The sequence below is a fragment of the Ictidomys tridecemlineatus genome, chromosome 9 (assembly GCF_052094955.1).
Source record: "Ictidomys tridecemlineatus isolate mIctTri1 chromosome 9, mIctTri1.hap1, whole genome shotgun sequence".
Lineage (NCBI taxonomy): Eukaryota > Metazoa > Chordata > Mammalia > Rodentia > Sciuridae > Ictidomys > Ictidomys tridecemlineatus.
In genome coordinates this window covers 37,595,274-37,611,797 of record NC_135485.1, presented here as the reverse complement: position 1 = coordinate 37,611,797, position 16,524 = coordinate 37,595,274, and the positions used below count along the sequence as shown (strand labels likewise).

At 41.3% G+C, this 16,524-nt stretch overlaps 1 protein-coding gene across 3 annotated transcripts in view; it reads right to left on the bottom strand.

Annotated features, from left to right (window-relative positions):
* The window catches only part of Cwh43 (cell wall biogenesis 43 C-terminal homolog), a 50,594-nt gene extending 34,365 nt beyond the window's left edge, over positions 1 to 16,229 (bottom strand). Inside the window, exons 1-6 of one of the 3 annotated variants that reach the window (XM_040292440.2) lie at positions 15,875 to 16,229; positions 13,661 to 13,852; positions 9,263 to 9,383; positions 8,484 to 8,638; positions 6,146 to 6,347; positions 4,937 to 5,025 (exon numbers count right to left, since the gene is read on the bottom strand). In XM_040292440.2, coding sequence (XP_040148374.1) covers positions 4,937 to 5,025; positions 6,146 to 6,347; positions 8,484 to 8,638; positions 9,263 to 9,383; positions 13,661 to 13,814 — 721 coding nt within the window. In that variant the 5' untranslated portion in view covers positions 13,815 to 13,852; positions 15,875 to 16,229. Of the gene's footprint in view, positions 1 to 4,936; positions 5,026 to 6,145; positions 6,348 to 8,483; positions 8,639 to 9,262; positions 9,384 to 13,660; positions 13,853 to 15,293; positions 15,530 to 15,594; positions 15,813 to 15,874 lie in introns of those variants that run through there. The other 2 variants (XM_005319991.3, XM_078021282.1) reach the window with 2 other exon arrangements.
* Positions 16,230 to 16,524: the final 295 nt, after the last annotated feature.

The following is a 16,524-nucleotide window of genomic DNA, read 5'->3' as shown; positions in this document are numbered from 1 at the left end:
AATGCTGTCCTTTGTCCTATAATATGTTCACAGGCTTTTCCAACTACACAGCATCAAAAGAAGATGTGACTTAGTGATGTAGCAACTTTGCAGTCTGTTCATTTATTATCCAACTCTCATGGCAATACAATGGTTCATGGCTTTCCCCAGGTTTGTCCCTGAGTTAAAAGGTGTTAGGGGTTGGGCATCGTGCTTGGTTCACAACAGGCACTTAGCAAATATTAGTCTGTTGAACCAATAGTGAGGTCATATAACATCTCACCCAATTCCTGTAAAATCAGTTTTGAAACAGCACTTTAGGTCTACCTCACTGTGGAACCACTGACACAAGATCTTCTCACAGACCATACAGCATTTTTGAAACGATTATTCAATCACTATTGAATACCTGGGACCCATCTTTCAATGCATCTACAACAGGCTCTTCACTGCTCAGGGTATTAAGTAACTCCAGGAACAGGAGTAGAGAGCAGAAAGTGACTCTAGATAGCTTCTTTAAAAAAAAAAACAAAAAAAAAAACTACAAAAAAAAACCCCACAGGGCTGGGGATGTGGCTCAAGCGGTAGCGCGCTCGCCTGGCATGCGTGCAGCCCGGGTTCGATCCTCAGCACCACATACAAACAAAGATGTTGTGTCCGACGATAACTAAAAAATAAATATTAAAAAATTCTCTCTCTCTCTCTCTCTCTCTCTCTAAAAAAAGCCCACTTTTATTTTGTTTATTTATTTTTAAAATTTTTTTGATTAGACAAAATATCTTTATTTTATTAGTTTATCTTTATGTGGTGCTGAGGATTGAACCCAGTGCCTCACGCATGCTAGGCAGGCACTCTACCACTGAGCTACAGCCTCAACCCCTCCAGATAGCTTCTTAATGTTCCATGGCTCACCTCCATCAACAAGTTCCACTGGCACCATCACAGGACAATACCGTGTGGTTGTCAGTTCATCCTCACTTTAAAAAGGAACCTCACTCAGATGTCCATGAGAGCCAGATTCCAGGGTCCTCTACAATTCATGGAGCTTAACTCCATGGTGAGACCATCAAATACTTCAAATATACTCTACAATGGGGATTTTTCATTTTGAAATAAAACAACTACAATGCCTAGTTGCTACAGAAATTTGTAAAATTCAGAACTTCAAAGAAGCAGTTTAGGGTTACCTAAGACTGAGATGACCACGGCCAATGCTTCCATGTCTTTCTCCTCAGTGTTTTCCTATGGGTCTAGAGAAGTAAATAAATGGAATTGTACCTGCCCTTTCCCCTACTTCCTCTCCCAAGAAGTTCACCCTTCCTCATTATGTATTTATTTTGCAGGTTCTTTAAAAGTGACTTTGGTCCCCATGGGTCCAAGGATGATGCATGACCGTAAGGAGGAAGTGATGAAATTGGTAGAGGCAACAATTTTACATAAATGGAAGTGTACATGACATTAAGGATTAAATGCTGCTTTTTATGACTTTCTCGTGTTATTAATTTTTCTAAAACACTTTTATGCATATGTAATATTCCCCTGGATAAATATACCACCAAATATGTAAACATTGTCCTATCAGCTATTTGTGAACTTGCCAGTGTCAAGGATTTAAAAACAACATTGTGATGACTATCTTTCTCTGACAACAAATCTCTTATCACATCTCTGATTATGTCCATAAAACAAATTCCTAGCAGTACAACCTGCATCAAAGGGCAGAAGCTTTTTAAAGCTGTTGTCATGAACAATTGCTGTCCTGAAGGTTGTACCAGGCCTTACAACTTCCAGAAAACTTGCTAAAATGTCCACTCCTTTGAAACTCTGCCAAAATTATTTCTTTCTAAAATTCTTTACCAAATTTATGATGAAGATAGTATGATGATTTATATTGCTCCTGCTTAATTATTAGTGAGATTGAATTTTTCCTGTTTTACTAGTTTTCAATGCCTATTATCTGTTTGTTTGTTTGTTTGTTTGGTATCAGGGATCGAACCCAGGGGTACTTAACCACTGAGCCACATCTCCAATCCTTTCTATATTTTATTTTGACACAGAATCTCGCTAAGATGTTCAGGGCCTTGCTAAGTTGCTGATGCTGGCATTGAGTTTGAGATCCTCCTGCCTTAGTCTCCCAAGTCACTGGGATTATAGGCATGTGCAACCGCACCTGGTTTCAATGTTTATTAAAAAAAAAAAAAATGAGTGCTAACTTGATATTCGGGTCTAAAGATGTTAGAATGACTTGGTCATCTGTCTTACCGCAAAGAATTATTAAATTTTTCTTGACTGTTATTGCTTTTATTTTTAATTTAGTTCCTATCTTAAAATAAGTTTTATAGTTTTAATCAACTAAAATTGTATTTTTAAGTTCAAGAAGAAATGATACCAAAAAAATGGGACATCTGACCCATCACCCACTACTTTTCCTTAGGGAGGGCAACCAATGTTAGCATTTACTTCTACACCTTTCCAGAGATGTTCAAGGCAGACAAAGAAGTACATAGGCATGTCTATTCCCCTTCCTTTTTGCACACTAGTGGTAATACACAACACACACCATTAGTCATTTTTTGCCTTTTGCATTTAACTGTATGTATATCCTAACTTGTTTGAGACTAAGCCCTTCCAAATAATCCTTCCCAAATCTTTACATCCAAGACATCAAGCAGAATTAGCAGTAATAGATACTCTAATAATGTTAATTTTCAACAGATTTTTTCATACAAGAGAGTTACATGCACACTGTGGAGTGCACCAGGGCCTTATCAGTGCACTTACTCCATCTATGCATTTTTCCTAACATAACTATTAATCATTTTGTTAATTTAATTGAAAGCTCCTGTATCTTTGCTTTTATGAAGTTCTTTGGTCCCCACCATAATTAATGTCATGCCAAGTCCTCAGCTGGATTGTAAACTTAAATGTATGATAGGAAAATATGATTCATTTCACTACATTCTGTTTTATCATGTGGTTTTTAAAGATGAATCACAATGAAAATGGGCACCACCTTAGATAATTCAGTGTAATCTCCTACTTATTTCAGGTGAACAGGTGATCAGAAAGGGAGATGAAGCTCATAGATTGCAGCCCTGGTTTCCTAAACTTAAAATAGCCTGTGGCTAGAGGCCTTAAATCTGCTTGCCTTTGGAGTCTTTAAAACTACTATTTAATATTATAGAGAGACCACAAAACTAGATTAGGTTTGGCTCTCAAAGATATGATCTTACTTATCTGGGGAAATAAGGATAAGACTATATATTCACAGTTTTTCTGTTCTTTATGTTTTTGCGTCCCTTTGTTGTCCCAGGTTCAAAACAAAGCTGCTACCTATCTACCTGCCCAATAAACACTTTGCTTATATTTTATTTTTTTTGAAGGCATGCTTTAAATGCTGAACAAACTTTTGAAGCATTTCAATCTCCTTTTCCAAGTTGCATACAGATTAAGAATTTAGGGCTGGGATATAACTCAGCTTATAGAATGCTTGCCTTGCATGCACAAGGCCCTGGGTTCAATCCCCAGCACCACACACACACACACACACAAAAAAAAAAAAAAAAAAAAAGGAAAGAAAGAAAGAAAAAGATTAAGAAATTAAATATGTTCATTGCAAACTCAGTATTCACAAAGTTATCTGGCCCTCTTCCTCAGGAATCCCATGTAGCAGCTCTTTGAGGAGAAGGTTCCACCTACACACACACCCACTTCCAGAGTCCAAATGGAATGTCTACCAGAAAACACACCAGCAAGTACAAACAGCTCCACATGACTGCAACTGTGCTCATTCAGCTCCAGGAGGAAGAGGACCTGGCCAACCTCATTAAGTTAGCAGCCCTTTTTGATTACACTTACATTCCCATGTAAGGCTGACGGTGGGTACTGTGACATGCAGAAATTATGGTATTTCTCATTCCACATTTTCTATTACTGATACAGTCTCACAGTATCAAGGGCAATACCATGAATTGCCTGTTTAATGAATATGTAAAAGAACATCTCACAGAAAGCCAATATAGTATTCGCTCTCTAAAAGAGTGGGAGATGTTTACTTAATGCCAACAATTTAAGCGGAAGGAGGAGGAGTGGCATCATTCAATCACAGGAAAATAATGCAATGCTCCCTCATGTTCACAAGGACTAAAAGGAGAGTGGGAGAGGGCCACCAACATTGATTATTGTCTTCTTTTACTGTGGTCAACCAAGTAGTTTGTGAAGTGTATTTGGTGGGATGGTATAGAGGATCAAACCCAGAGTGACCTTTTTTTATGTTTAAATTAAATTTATTAGTATTTCCCTGCTTTTTATTAGCTGTTTTAAATTTTATTTGTTCATCTGTTTAATTTTTTGTGGCACGTACCAGTACAACAGCCTTCATTAATATTTCTGGAATCATAAAGGGTATGACTGGGAAGAAATGGCCTGGGTCTTTGAAAAAGCATACATGACCCCAAAGAAGGGTTAGAAGAATGGGGAACAAAGCTGTCACATGGAAAAGAGAAAAGGAAATGGAACTTCACTATGGAATCTCAAAAAAATCTGGGGAGGGGGGAGATTTCTAAGAAAACAAAGAAGCAAGCAAAATTAGAGGGCAAGGGATCTAGCACTTAGCAACTGGTGATATATATAATTCTTCATTGCCTCAAAAAATGTGCTACCTGCATTTGGGTATTGAATAGGCATTTTGAAGGGAGGTAGTTATGGCAATGCTGCTTGGGCAGGGATGGGACAGGTGAAGTGAAGTGGAGTAGGAAGAATCAGGAACCTAGAGCAGGTAGTCACTGGAGACCTTGGTGACACCTGAGTTATAGTTGTCTTGACTGATTGTAACAAGCCATTTGGCCACAGTACATATCGCGTGTCGGCATCTTCCTTCCGTCTGCTTGCACAGGCTTACAAATAAACTGCATAACCAGGCTCAATGGTGGCATATCTGCAGGTGAATCTCACATACCTGTAACCCACCAGATGAAACCAGAATTAGGAAACCACGAACAAGCTGAGAGCGTCAGTCCACTTGCCAGGCTCAGCAGAACTGCACCTCTGTAAAAAAAAAAAAAAAGGAAAGAAAATGCTAGAAGACATTTCATGCTACTAATATGTCATTGTTTCAATTACAAAACTGAAATATACCTGCTACCTCTAGGTACATCCAAGAGGTAATACAAGTCTGAAACAACCAATGGGCAACGAGAGCCCACTGGGAGACAACATTATATGCCTGAGGCATACTGAAGTCATAAAAACTCTGACTTCAGAGAAATGGCATTTTGGTCTTTCATAGTCGAGGTAAACACAATAATGGAGTTTTCTCATAAATTAGAGTCTAAACTGGTCATGTGACATTTTAAATGACTCTGCCAAAGACCAAAAGAAAAAAACAATCGTTGGCAATAGTTCCTATGTCATTTGTCATTTTTCTTTCTTTTCTCGACCTCAGTACTACAGTTGGTGCATTCCTGACGCCAGTGTCAGTTTGATCAATAACTAACAGTTAAGTGATTTTAAAACAGTCACAAACTATTTCATTCTTTTTCCACTTTGGCAAAACATTGGAGGAGGGGGAAAAAAAAGAATTTAATTCAATTAGGGAGATATCCAGAAGCAAGAATAGCTATAATACAGCACTCGATTAAGTAGCTATAATATAAATTAAGCTAAAAATAGTACTTAATACACACTAAGCGCCATTTTAAGATTTTTATCTGTGTTATTATTCAATTAATCTTCTCAGGTCTGTAAGGCAATTGTTACTATTATGTCCATCTGGCTGAGAGAGCGTTTTGCCATCAGGCACTGAGGTCTCTCTACCATATGCCCATAACTGCAACAGAAGGGTCTAGGGGAAATGGGCAGCAATGCTGTCCCTTCCCTGCCACGTTGGAGACTCTTTGGCATGGGGATTTCCTGAAGTGGCTGTGCAGAAGCTGTGGGAGCCTCTCAGGCACAGCCTTCCCTCTCCCCTCATCTATTTTGCCCCAGCCCTTCAGTACAGGGGAAATACCCTCTAGCTCCTCATCTCCAGCGTTCTTGATTATTTCAGATAACATCTCTGTCTGACGTCTAGGGAGAATGGATATGAAACAGCAGGCTAGCAAAGGAGAACTGTCTTCAGACAGCCAGGACTGCCATGTTCTTGACTGGCTTCCAAACCCAAACTCACCCAAATGGGTTCGGATGTGGCCCTGGGTAGGGATGACCACTCACTGCCCATCTGGAAACAAGTGAGACCTCTCCAAAGACCCAGTGAGTGACGAACAGGAGGCTACCAAAGGCAGCGCCAGCCAGCAGCTGGGTGGGTCTAGACGGCACGCCTCTGGCCGCCTCACCCGTCTTCTTCCCCTCGGGTTTGCTGCAGTCACCATCTACAAGATTTTTAAAGAAATGAAAAAGGGCCCATTATATGGAAATATACCCTCTCTACTTAACAGACTTTCAACCAGGAGGAAATGGTGTCTGGCTTAAGAGGCTTTCTCTAGAAAGGGAGGTGAGACACGCAACTATGATACAAGGCAGAACGCGTGCGGCTGTTCTGGCAGAGATGATTTCTGGCAGGCTAGCTAAGGAAGGGTTTAGGGAAAACAGATATTTTGGAATTTGACAAGTAAAAATGCAGAAAGCTACCGATATTATAAGAAGTTAACAGATTGAGCAAAAATATACACTGAAAAAGTGAATGACATGTTCAGGAGACAAATGTCATCCAACTGGTATGAACTTTTCCAGTACATTAGGCTTCTTCCCCCGCAACAGGGAGTGTGTGTGCCCAGAGTTATAAGTGTGCATTGACTGGGCAGTTACTACGTGCCAAACCCTCTCCTGAGCCTTTTAGTAACTCACTCAATCTTTACAACAACTTTATATGAGATTAATATTAATATCCTTTAACAGATTAGAAAAACAGGCCCAGAGAGATCAACTAACTTGTCCAAGATCACATAGGTAGTACTGAGAGATAGAGGCTGGAGTTTAGGCAGTGTGGTTCCTTAATCCTGCCATACAGCCATAATTCATGGTGCTGTCACCAAGAGTCTCCAATTCATCACAGCAAGACCTGCACACACACAAATGTAACAACCGAAGAAAAGACTATCAGGAGAGTACCTGTACAGGAACAGAGAGTCTAGTGGGTTTTGTGACTGTGAAGCCTCTGCAGGGTAGGAGGCAGTAGGGTCTGCCTAGTAGGGTGGCAGAAGAAAGCAATTCTGGTAAGAATGGGATCAGAGGAAGGAGAAGCAGGCTGAAAGCAAAGGTGATGGGAATGGGGTGGAAGGGGTTAGCTAAGCAGAGAGTCTTCGGAGAAAAGAGTCATCCAAACTGAATTGGCAGTAAGTATGAGTGTGACTCCATCCTTAGGACACAACAACTCTTCAAATTCAACAACAACAACAAAGAATATATCTGGTATATTCAGAGATCCTGAACAAGCCAGTGAAGATCTGATTTTTGGAAATGGGGGCACAGGACAAATCCAGAGGAAGAGATGGACACCCAGCAAGAGGCAAGAAAGAAGAAAACCCAAGTCGGGATGTAAGCAGTCCCTTGAAGGCCTGATCATTACCTGGTTGTACCTGAGCCATGTGCCTCCGAATTTGCACACCCATACATAAGTGTTTTATGAAATAAAAAACATACATTAGGGGACTAGACTGAGCTCTAAATGTTCTAATATTCAAGTCATGTGACTCATTTACTTGCTTAATTTCCCCTATTTTGTTACCTCTGTTTCATGCCGAGACTGAGGCCGGAGGGGAATCAGACAAGCATATTTTGTTCATGCTGAGCCAATACTCTCCACACCTGCGTTAATCTGTGCAGCTTCTCCTTGTATTTACAAAAGAACAGTGACTCACTGAGAGTTACACAAAAAGCCAGGAGCAAGTTAATTCGAATCCAGTAGCACTTGTCCTCTCTTTTCAAAAGAATCTCAAGTTGGCCTAGGAAGCAACTCCCAAGCTGTGTATCTGCATATCTCAGACAAAGTCAGCTCCAGTAAAAGCCAGTCGATTTGAATAGTGCTCTGAATGTGTAAGATTTGCTTCCTTTTCAAACTTCAGATTTGGTACTTCAGATTCCTGGGTAAAAACCAGGTAGTTGCCACTCCCATAAATCCCAGTAACTTCCCCATTGTACAGTTGTACTGGGGCCAGCATGAAGGTGGAAGATGGAAAATACCAGCAACAGAGGCCAGTCCACAGAAAGAAGAAGGAAGATAGAACGTGACCTGTAGGTATAAGACCTGGTTCTAATCTCTCATCGACTTTGTGGTACATGCCACTGATGGGTTTTTTTGTTTTTCCCATCTATGCTATCAAGAACAGGTATCTTCTGCTGAGATAACAACTCAATGGCTTTGTTAGTTACTATTTCAGAGTGGGGGAAAGCAACTGAAATGGAAGTACATTTCCACTCATACTATATTCATACAGAAAAGACAAACTCTGCAAGAGAGTTGAACACGTTTATCTTTGCCAATGCGAATAAGTTGAACACATGTTTACCTGTGCCAATGCGATCAAGTGTGGCTATCGTACTTAATGCCAGGATCACTCTGTTGGACAATTGACAACTCCAGATTGGATTTAGTGAAGTATACCATATGCGGAGGACAAGAAGAAGAATCTGTCCTAAAATAAATCCCCAGATTCTGTGGTACCTGCAAGTGCAAAAGTATTTTTAAAAACTTCCCAATGGGAATTCAAGGTACTACGTCCATTGTGAATTTGTTTCATAGAATGAGTACCTGAAATTGTCTTGTTGGTAATATGTAGTAATATATTTGACTTAGCCTTTATTTAGCCCATTACCTAGGCAACTTGTTATCATTCTTTAGTTCTCAAAACATTACTAGGGCCTTGCATAGTGGAACATGCCTGTAATCCCAGCTACTCCTGAGGCTGAGGCAGGAAAATCACAAGTTTAAAGCTAAACTGGGCAATATAATGAGACTCTATATCAAAAAAAAAAAAAAAGGAGTGGGTATGTTGCTCAGTAGTAACTGGATTTAATTCCTAGTACTAAAAAAAGAAAAATATTACTGGGGCTGCAAGTGTAGCTCTGTGGTAGAGCATGTGCTTAGCATATGTGAGGCCTCAGTTCAACACCAAAAAAGAAAAAAAAAAAAAGTTACTGAGATTGATGGCAAGTTCACATCCTCTTTTGTGAAGAGGAGGCAAAGGTCATATGAAAAGTAAAAACTACAACTTGGAACTCCTGGCCCCAAGTTTCCCTTTGGTAACTGTACTTGTTTGTGCACAGATGCATAAGGCATGAATCATACCTTTGCAAACCACTTCCTGACCACCAAGTCACGCTGTGCACTATCAGCGAAGAAAACACACCAAGTGCAAGGACCACCAGCCGAAGGATTGCATTTGGAGCCTGGAAGGAGGCTAAGCCGCCTACAAAAGAGTAAGGAGAGCTGAAAATTTCCAGCAAGAATGCATTCCCACTCAGTGATCCACATTCTATAAATGTCAGGTCTGACACCATCTTTACATTCAAGAGAGTTAATCAATAATTATATACCCATCTTTTAAAATATTTTAAAAATATAATTCACATGCCATACAATTCACCATGTTAGAATACAGAAATCACTAATCTTTAGTGTATCCACAAAGCTATGCAACTATCACCACTAAACTCAGAACATTCACATCACCCCCCACCAAAATATATATATAAATAAATAAATATAAATATAGATGCATGTATATAAATATATGTATATATATGTAACAGTCACTCCCCCATTCTCTCCATTCCCTCTTCTCCCATGCCCAGCCCCTTAGCCATCACTACTCTTCGGATTTTTCTTATTTGGGGCATTTCATAAATAGAATCATAATATGTGGCCTTTCGTGTCTGACTTCTTTCTCTAAGCATAATGTTTTCAAGGTTCATCTGTGCTGCAGCTTGTATCAGTACTTCACTCCCTTTTATGGCTAAGTAATGTTCTATTACATGGGTATACTGCACTTTGTTTATCCATTCACCAGCTGATGGACATTTGGGGGCTCTTCTGAATAATGCTACTATAAACATTTTTGTACAAGTTTCTGTGCTAACATATGCTTTCATTTTTTTCATGGGTACATGCCAAGCAGTGGAGCTGCTGGGTCATATGATAACTCAGTTTAACATTTTGAGGACCTGCCAAACGGGTTCCCAAACCAGCTGTACCATTTTACATTTCTTCCATTTCTGCCAGCGAGACATGAAAGTTCCAAGTTCCCTACATCCTTGCCAACACTATTGGTCTTTTTATTATGGCCATCCCAGTGGGTGAAAATATTTATGATCAAACATAATCTAAGTCAATGCGTAAGAACTAGTTTCATAGTTAATTCCATAGTAATTATCTAAAAATATCTGAGGTACCAGAGGTGAGATTGAATGTAACACTCAGACCTTCTCTGTGGCTATGTAAGAATCCTTTAGGATACTAAAAACAGAGTTTTTCCTGTCCTTATGGAGCATTTGAAGGGAAATCATGGCTGACTGCAGCCTCTGTTTAGCATCAACAATGTTCTGTGGTCACCTGGAAGAATGCCTGGCGGAGAATGGCCTCTTCATCTCAAGTGACTTCCCCTATCACTTTCTTAAATGCAGATCTACTTCCGCTCAAAGTGCTAGGTTTTCATGGAGGGAGGAGGCAAAAAGAGAATGATAGCAAGCATCACAATCATATAATAACCACCTGAAACTTATTTATTCTTATATCCCTGATAGTTACTAGAAGTTACTGAAAAGAACTGAACTTAAGTAATGAAAACCTTTTCCAGCAACTGCTCAGTTGGTGGCTTTGTAGGTAAGCCCACAGGGCCAGTACTGAGCAAAGGGGAAGAAGGACACTAATAAATCACTCCCCTAGAAGTCAACCTGGAATGGAAGGAGAAAATGAATCTTGCAAGGCTGAAACCACAGTGATTCATATAAGGATACTGTGTAAGCCAAAAGCAGTTGAAACCAGTTACCGTGTACTCAGTTCAGGGTGGAAAGCTTCATTTCTATTACTTCTGGAGCTGAAAATTTCATGATCTACAAATTTAACATGTCTTTCAATGACTATGGATGCCATCTTTGTAAAGGGCACTGTTTCTAGGAGTCTTTCCCACTATTCTTTCTGAGCTGTTTTTAAAAAACAAAAGTTTTGGGGGCTGGGGATGTGGCTCAAGCGGTAGCGCGCTCGCCTGGCATGCGTGCGGCCTGGGTTTGATCCTCAGCACCACATACAAACAAAGATGTTGTGTCCACCAAAAACTAAAAAATAAATATTAAAATTCTCTCTCTCACTCTCTCTTTAAAAAAAAAAAAAGTTTTACACCTTCATTGGGAACCACAGAACTCACTGCACTGTATTCTGCCATCTTCAGGAAATGACAGACAATCATAGCAATGTCCTAGTGATTCCTGGCACTGCTTCTAAAAAAGTCAAATGACTGTTTCTAGACAGAACATATAGCATGATTCATGAACAAATGCCACACACAAATCTCAGAGACACTTACTGAGTTATAACAGGAGCACAAGAAGTCCAGAGCTGTTAGTAATGGATCCAACCAGCCTGGAGTATGGCATTTTTTTTTCCTGTGAAAATCTATTCCCTATAACTCATGTTCTTACTTTTTTACCATCAATACTACTCCAAGCTTTCTAAATATTTATTAATATGAAAAAAATCTCAGTTCTTTATGATACAAGTATACATTTAAATTTTTCACTATTTTTTGGCAATATAATATATTCAAATTCAGAATTCAAAGGGATAGAGTGCAAACTTCCCTCTCCAGTTCTGTCTTTTGGTACCCAATTCTCCACCTGAGTGGCAACTAAAATGCTACCATTTTAAAATCCTTTTGGAGATATGTAATGCATGTTCAACCAAGTAATAAATATATTTTCACCCAAACATTTTTTAATAAGCAGTCTACTGACTAAGCTATATTCTCAGCCCTCATCTGTAATCTTTTTTTTAAAATTTTTACTTATTTTTTAGTTTTCGATGGACACAATATCTTTGTTTGTATGTGGCGCTGAGGATTGAACCCGAGCCGCATGCATGCCAGGAGAGCACGCTACCGCTTGAACCACACCCCCAGCCCCTCACCCAAACATTTTAAAATAAAGGTTAACATTCTATAATAGACACTATTTAAAACAACCCTTTCTGCAAAATATACTTTGAAGAACATCCCACTTCATTACATAAATAATATTCTCTCTTTTATGCTGCATAGTATTCTGTAGTATTCCAAGTTTCATAACCATAATCCATTTAACCTGTCCTTAGAGAGGACACTTATGTTATTTTTAGCCTTGCTATTATAAATATCCCTGCATTGTTTAAATATCATGTTAAATTTGCCATGTGAGTTCATCTCTAGGATATATTCTACAAGTGGAACTGCTGATTAAAGGTTATGTACAGATTTGTAATCAGGACAAATACTGCTAAAGTACTCAACATAGAGGTTGTGACAATTTACATGCCCAACAGTGTGGGAGGCCATCCTTGCACGTGATTTGAGTTACCTCCCTGGCTGGGTGAGAGGTGCTTAAACACAGCTGTGTCAGAGCTTTCCTGGTCCGAGGGCTTGTCTGTGCAGAGGCGTGTCTGGCCACTGCCTGGAAGACCCAATCGTCACCCCTGACCTTGGGATGCTGCCCCCCTTAACCTTCATTGGATGGGATTTTCCCTGGAATTTTTTGTTCCCCAATAAAAGTCCACTCCCTGGCGTGTTCTCTCTCTCTCTCTCTCTCTCTCTCTCTCTCTCTCTCTCTCTCTCTCTCTCTCTCTCTCTCTCTCTCTCTCTCTCTCTCTCTCCTCTTCTATAAACTTTGCTACCGCATTACGTGGCTGGAGGTGGTAGCTAGGAGAAGCTGTCGTGGAGCTGGTTTTAAAGGTAATAAGAGTCTTGTCTCTTTAATTTAAAACTCCCTAGCATTTACTCATGAATTGAACCTTCTTTCATGAAGCCAGCGCTGGTCACATGGCAGACAACAGTAATGCATGAGTGCTTGTTTTCCCACCCTTATGATTCACTACAGTTATACTTTATTCTTGACCAATCCATTTAGGACACTACAGATAAATATGTATGTGCATAATTTATAGTCTATATATTTTATTATACCTTTTAAAACTGATTTTATTTTCTTTCCAGTGACTAGGCATACTTTTGCCCCTTTTCTAGTGAGTTGGTCTTTTTTTTATCATTGGTTTGTAAAAACTCTCTATATTAGGGAAATTAGTTGAGTAAGAGTTGCAAATAGTTTTTCTATGCTGCTGTTTGCTTGTATGGTATTTATCATGCATAATTTTTGTGTTTCTTATGCAGTATTATTTTAAAATCTTTCCAATAGCTCCTAAGTACTGAGTTATAGTTGAAAAGATAAACACACTATATTCAAGAGTTGACCTTTCTTCAACATATTCTTATCCTCTTTTCAGTGATTTTTTTTTAGGCCCTTCCAATCTGGCAGAAATGTCAGAAATGTAAAGCACATTGACTGTCAGTCTAATCTTCCAATTTTACTAAAACTCTTCTATGGTGGTAGTAAGAGAAAGAAAACTCTTATGTTTTGTTCATTCAGTCCTTCAGCCTGCAATGAACAGTCTACATTATTTCACTTGATCTTTAACTAAAAAGGAAAACCTTAAAGAAACACTTACCTACAGTGATGATCCTAAGCAGGGTTAGCATCCACTTCTTGTTAGCCAGCTTCCAAAAAGGAGTAATTATTAGGAGTGCTGGAGAAAGAGAGACTATGCCAAAAACTTCAAACCCAGTGAGCTCCAGTGTTTGCAGGGGAAAGTAATAGATCATTGGTCCTAAGTCATGGAAGAGAGACCAAGAAACATAGCCTATAGAAAAAGTTGAGAAGAGAGTAAGTTATGACTTTAGCATTGTTTCCAACAGTGGCTCTCCACTCCACTCCACTGCCAGCCTCCTTCCTCCACTTTAACTGGGTGCCATAATTGGGTACCAGTAACAGAATTCCTTCCCCATTGGTTCAGGCCCTGGTTGAGAATGACTTCCTGCTATCATATCCCCTATCCATACTCTGTTCATTCTTTAATCATGCCACATTCCTGTAGATGTTTCCTTTAGTTAGTTAAGTCCTCTTATCTTGATCATCTGAGCTGATTCTGGCTTCCTGTCAGGACCCTGATTGATAAAATTCCCTTACCTAAGTTGACCCATACACATATAATGTTAAATATTCAAAAAAATCAAAAAAAGCCGTTAACAGCAGGACACCCCCTCCCACCCCAACAACTACATCCAAAGCTCTGTAGTTAGGCAATAATCATTTTCTTGCAAGTAGATCATTTAAAACTAGCCCTTAAGAAGTGAGGCAGGGTGGCTGGAGAACCCCCATCTAAAGTCAGACACACCTCTGCCAAGGACTTTGTACAATAATGACGATTAACACTCCTGGGTGCTCACTAGGCACTAGGCTCTGTACTGGGGATTAACAAAAATCACCTCTTTTTCCTCACACCACCTTATGTCCAATGGCATGGAAACCCTTTCTTTTTTCTCTTACAAATACAAAAACTAATTAAACAAGGACGAGACAACACAACATATAAGCAAAATCCTGAGACTCTGGTTAAGATGCAGAAGTACCAAATAGCCACGTGTACTCAGGCCCAAGCAATCTGTTTCCACATTTGCTCTCTTACCACTAGATGTGGTACCTTTCTCTCAAGTTACTTCTCAAACTCTTTTTCTTAATTGAAGATATAGGACTTTAAACCACCTGGCAGAGTTGTTAGGCTTGAATGAGATAAATTACCGAGTCCTAGCATCAGAGGTAACCTACTCCATCTCCCAACTTACAAGATACAAGGCGGGGCAGAATCTGAGGCTCTCTTGAAAGCTACCAGCTCCCTGAAAATCAGGGAGGAAATTTCAGGAGGGCTCCCTGCCAGGCCAGAAAGATCCTTGTTTGTTAATGAACCCTAGAGAGGTGCTAGTGATTTCCCAAACGTCAAGGTACTCTGATTTAAATTATATAGCTTCAACAGAATTACACTAGTAAGTCCTTGATGCTTTTTTGCAAAACTGGTAACTGAACAAACAAGACTCCAGTCGAATGCTTTTCACCAAATGCCCAAGGATACAGCCCCCAACCATCAAGGCCACTTGGCAACTCTGCTCGGGATTCACCTACAGTCCCTGGGGAAACCGGTGTCCTTTTCCTTGGGAAAGGTAAAGTTCAGTACTGGTTAAAAGTTAAAATTCACAGGTGGGAGATTGCGGGAGACTGTACAGGCTATGCGAATTCAAAGCCAACACCTGGTGAATCTGCGCCCCTCGGACGCCATCCCAGAGCTGCGCGCGAACTCAGAAAGCACCCTCTTCGGCGGGCGCCTCGCCGAATTCTCGAATTCTCGGCTTCGGAACCTCAATTTAGGTCTTGTCTTTTATTCCCTTCTGCAGCAAAAGTTCCCAGGGGACGATAAGCATCTCCATTCTGGGCGCGGAACAGCGCTCTTCTCCCTGCCCGACCTCAGCCAATCCGGTGGAGCGCCGCGGCTCCAGGGAGGTCCGGGGGAGCAGGCACCACCAACCCGCGGGGAGGACAGCCTCGGCTTACCCAGAAGGGTCTCCAGGAGGATTTCTCTCCACCGGGAGGGCATCGCCGCCACGCCGAGGGGAGTGGTGCTATCTAAAAAACGCCCCCTGGTCCCAGCTGTCGTGCGCGCCCTGCGCTCCCCGCCAGCCGCAGTGTCCTCCCAGACCCGCGTCCGCACTCCAACTCCCCTCCCTGAGACTACTGCCCGCTGGTTCGCCAGGCTCCGGGCCGGCGTGCAGATCCGAGGCGGGGTGGAGCCCGGCTAGACGGTCCCCTTCCCGCCACACCCAGCCCAGCCTACCCGGCCCGACGCCACCTGTGCGATCTGCGCCGCTGTGGGCGCCTCGGGTCCCAGCGCCGAACTGGCAACGCCGCCGCCTCTGCCCATGCGACTGTTAAGGACACGAGTCCCAGTACCCGGACCTTCGGACTCGGACCCCGTCATAGGGCCAGAAGCAGGTTGGCTGGCCCACAATCCAGGCTGGAGCGCTGCCTGCGTGCAGGAGGGAGGGAGCTAGAGCAACTCGGAATCTGTGGTGTCCTTATTTGAACCAGTCTTACGAGGGTGCGTCGCTAGGAGAAGGCAGAGAGGAAGGCTGGAGACCCAGATGGGGCAGCCTGAGCTGGGGAAGAGAGCAGATGAGGCGGCCTCCAGTGCTTGGGGTGCCTGATGTGGCCACGCGCTGCGAACCTAACCTTGGCGTTCCTAGTAGTCTGCGCTGCTTTTTCTAAGCTTAGTTAGGAAACGCGCAATTAGTTAACTGCGTTCTGGAAGGGCGGCCAGAAATTTTAGCATTTGCAGGATTTTCTGACCTTCAGAGACGCTCCACCGCTTGCTCAGGAAAGAGAAAACATTCTAAGAAAATGGGCCTGCCTGCTTAATGTATGAGTAATGGTATTTGAGACCCTCTATACGTAAAAAGGTGGCAGACGTTTCTAATTAATGGAGCT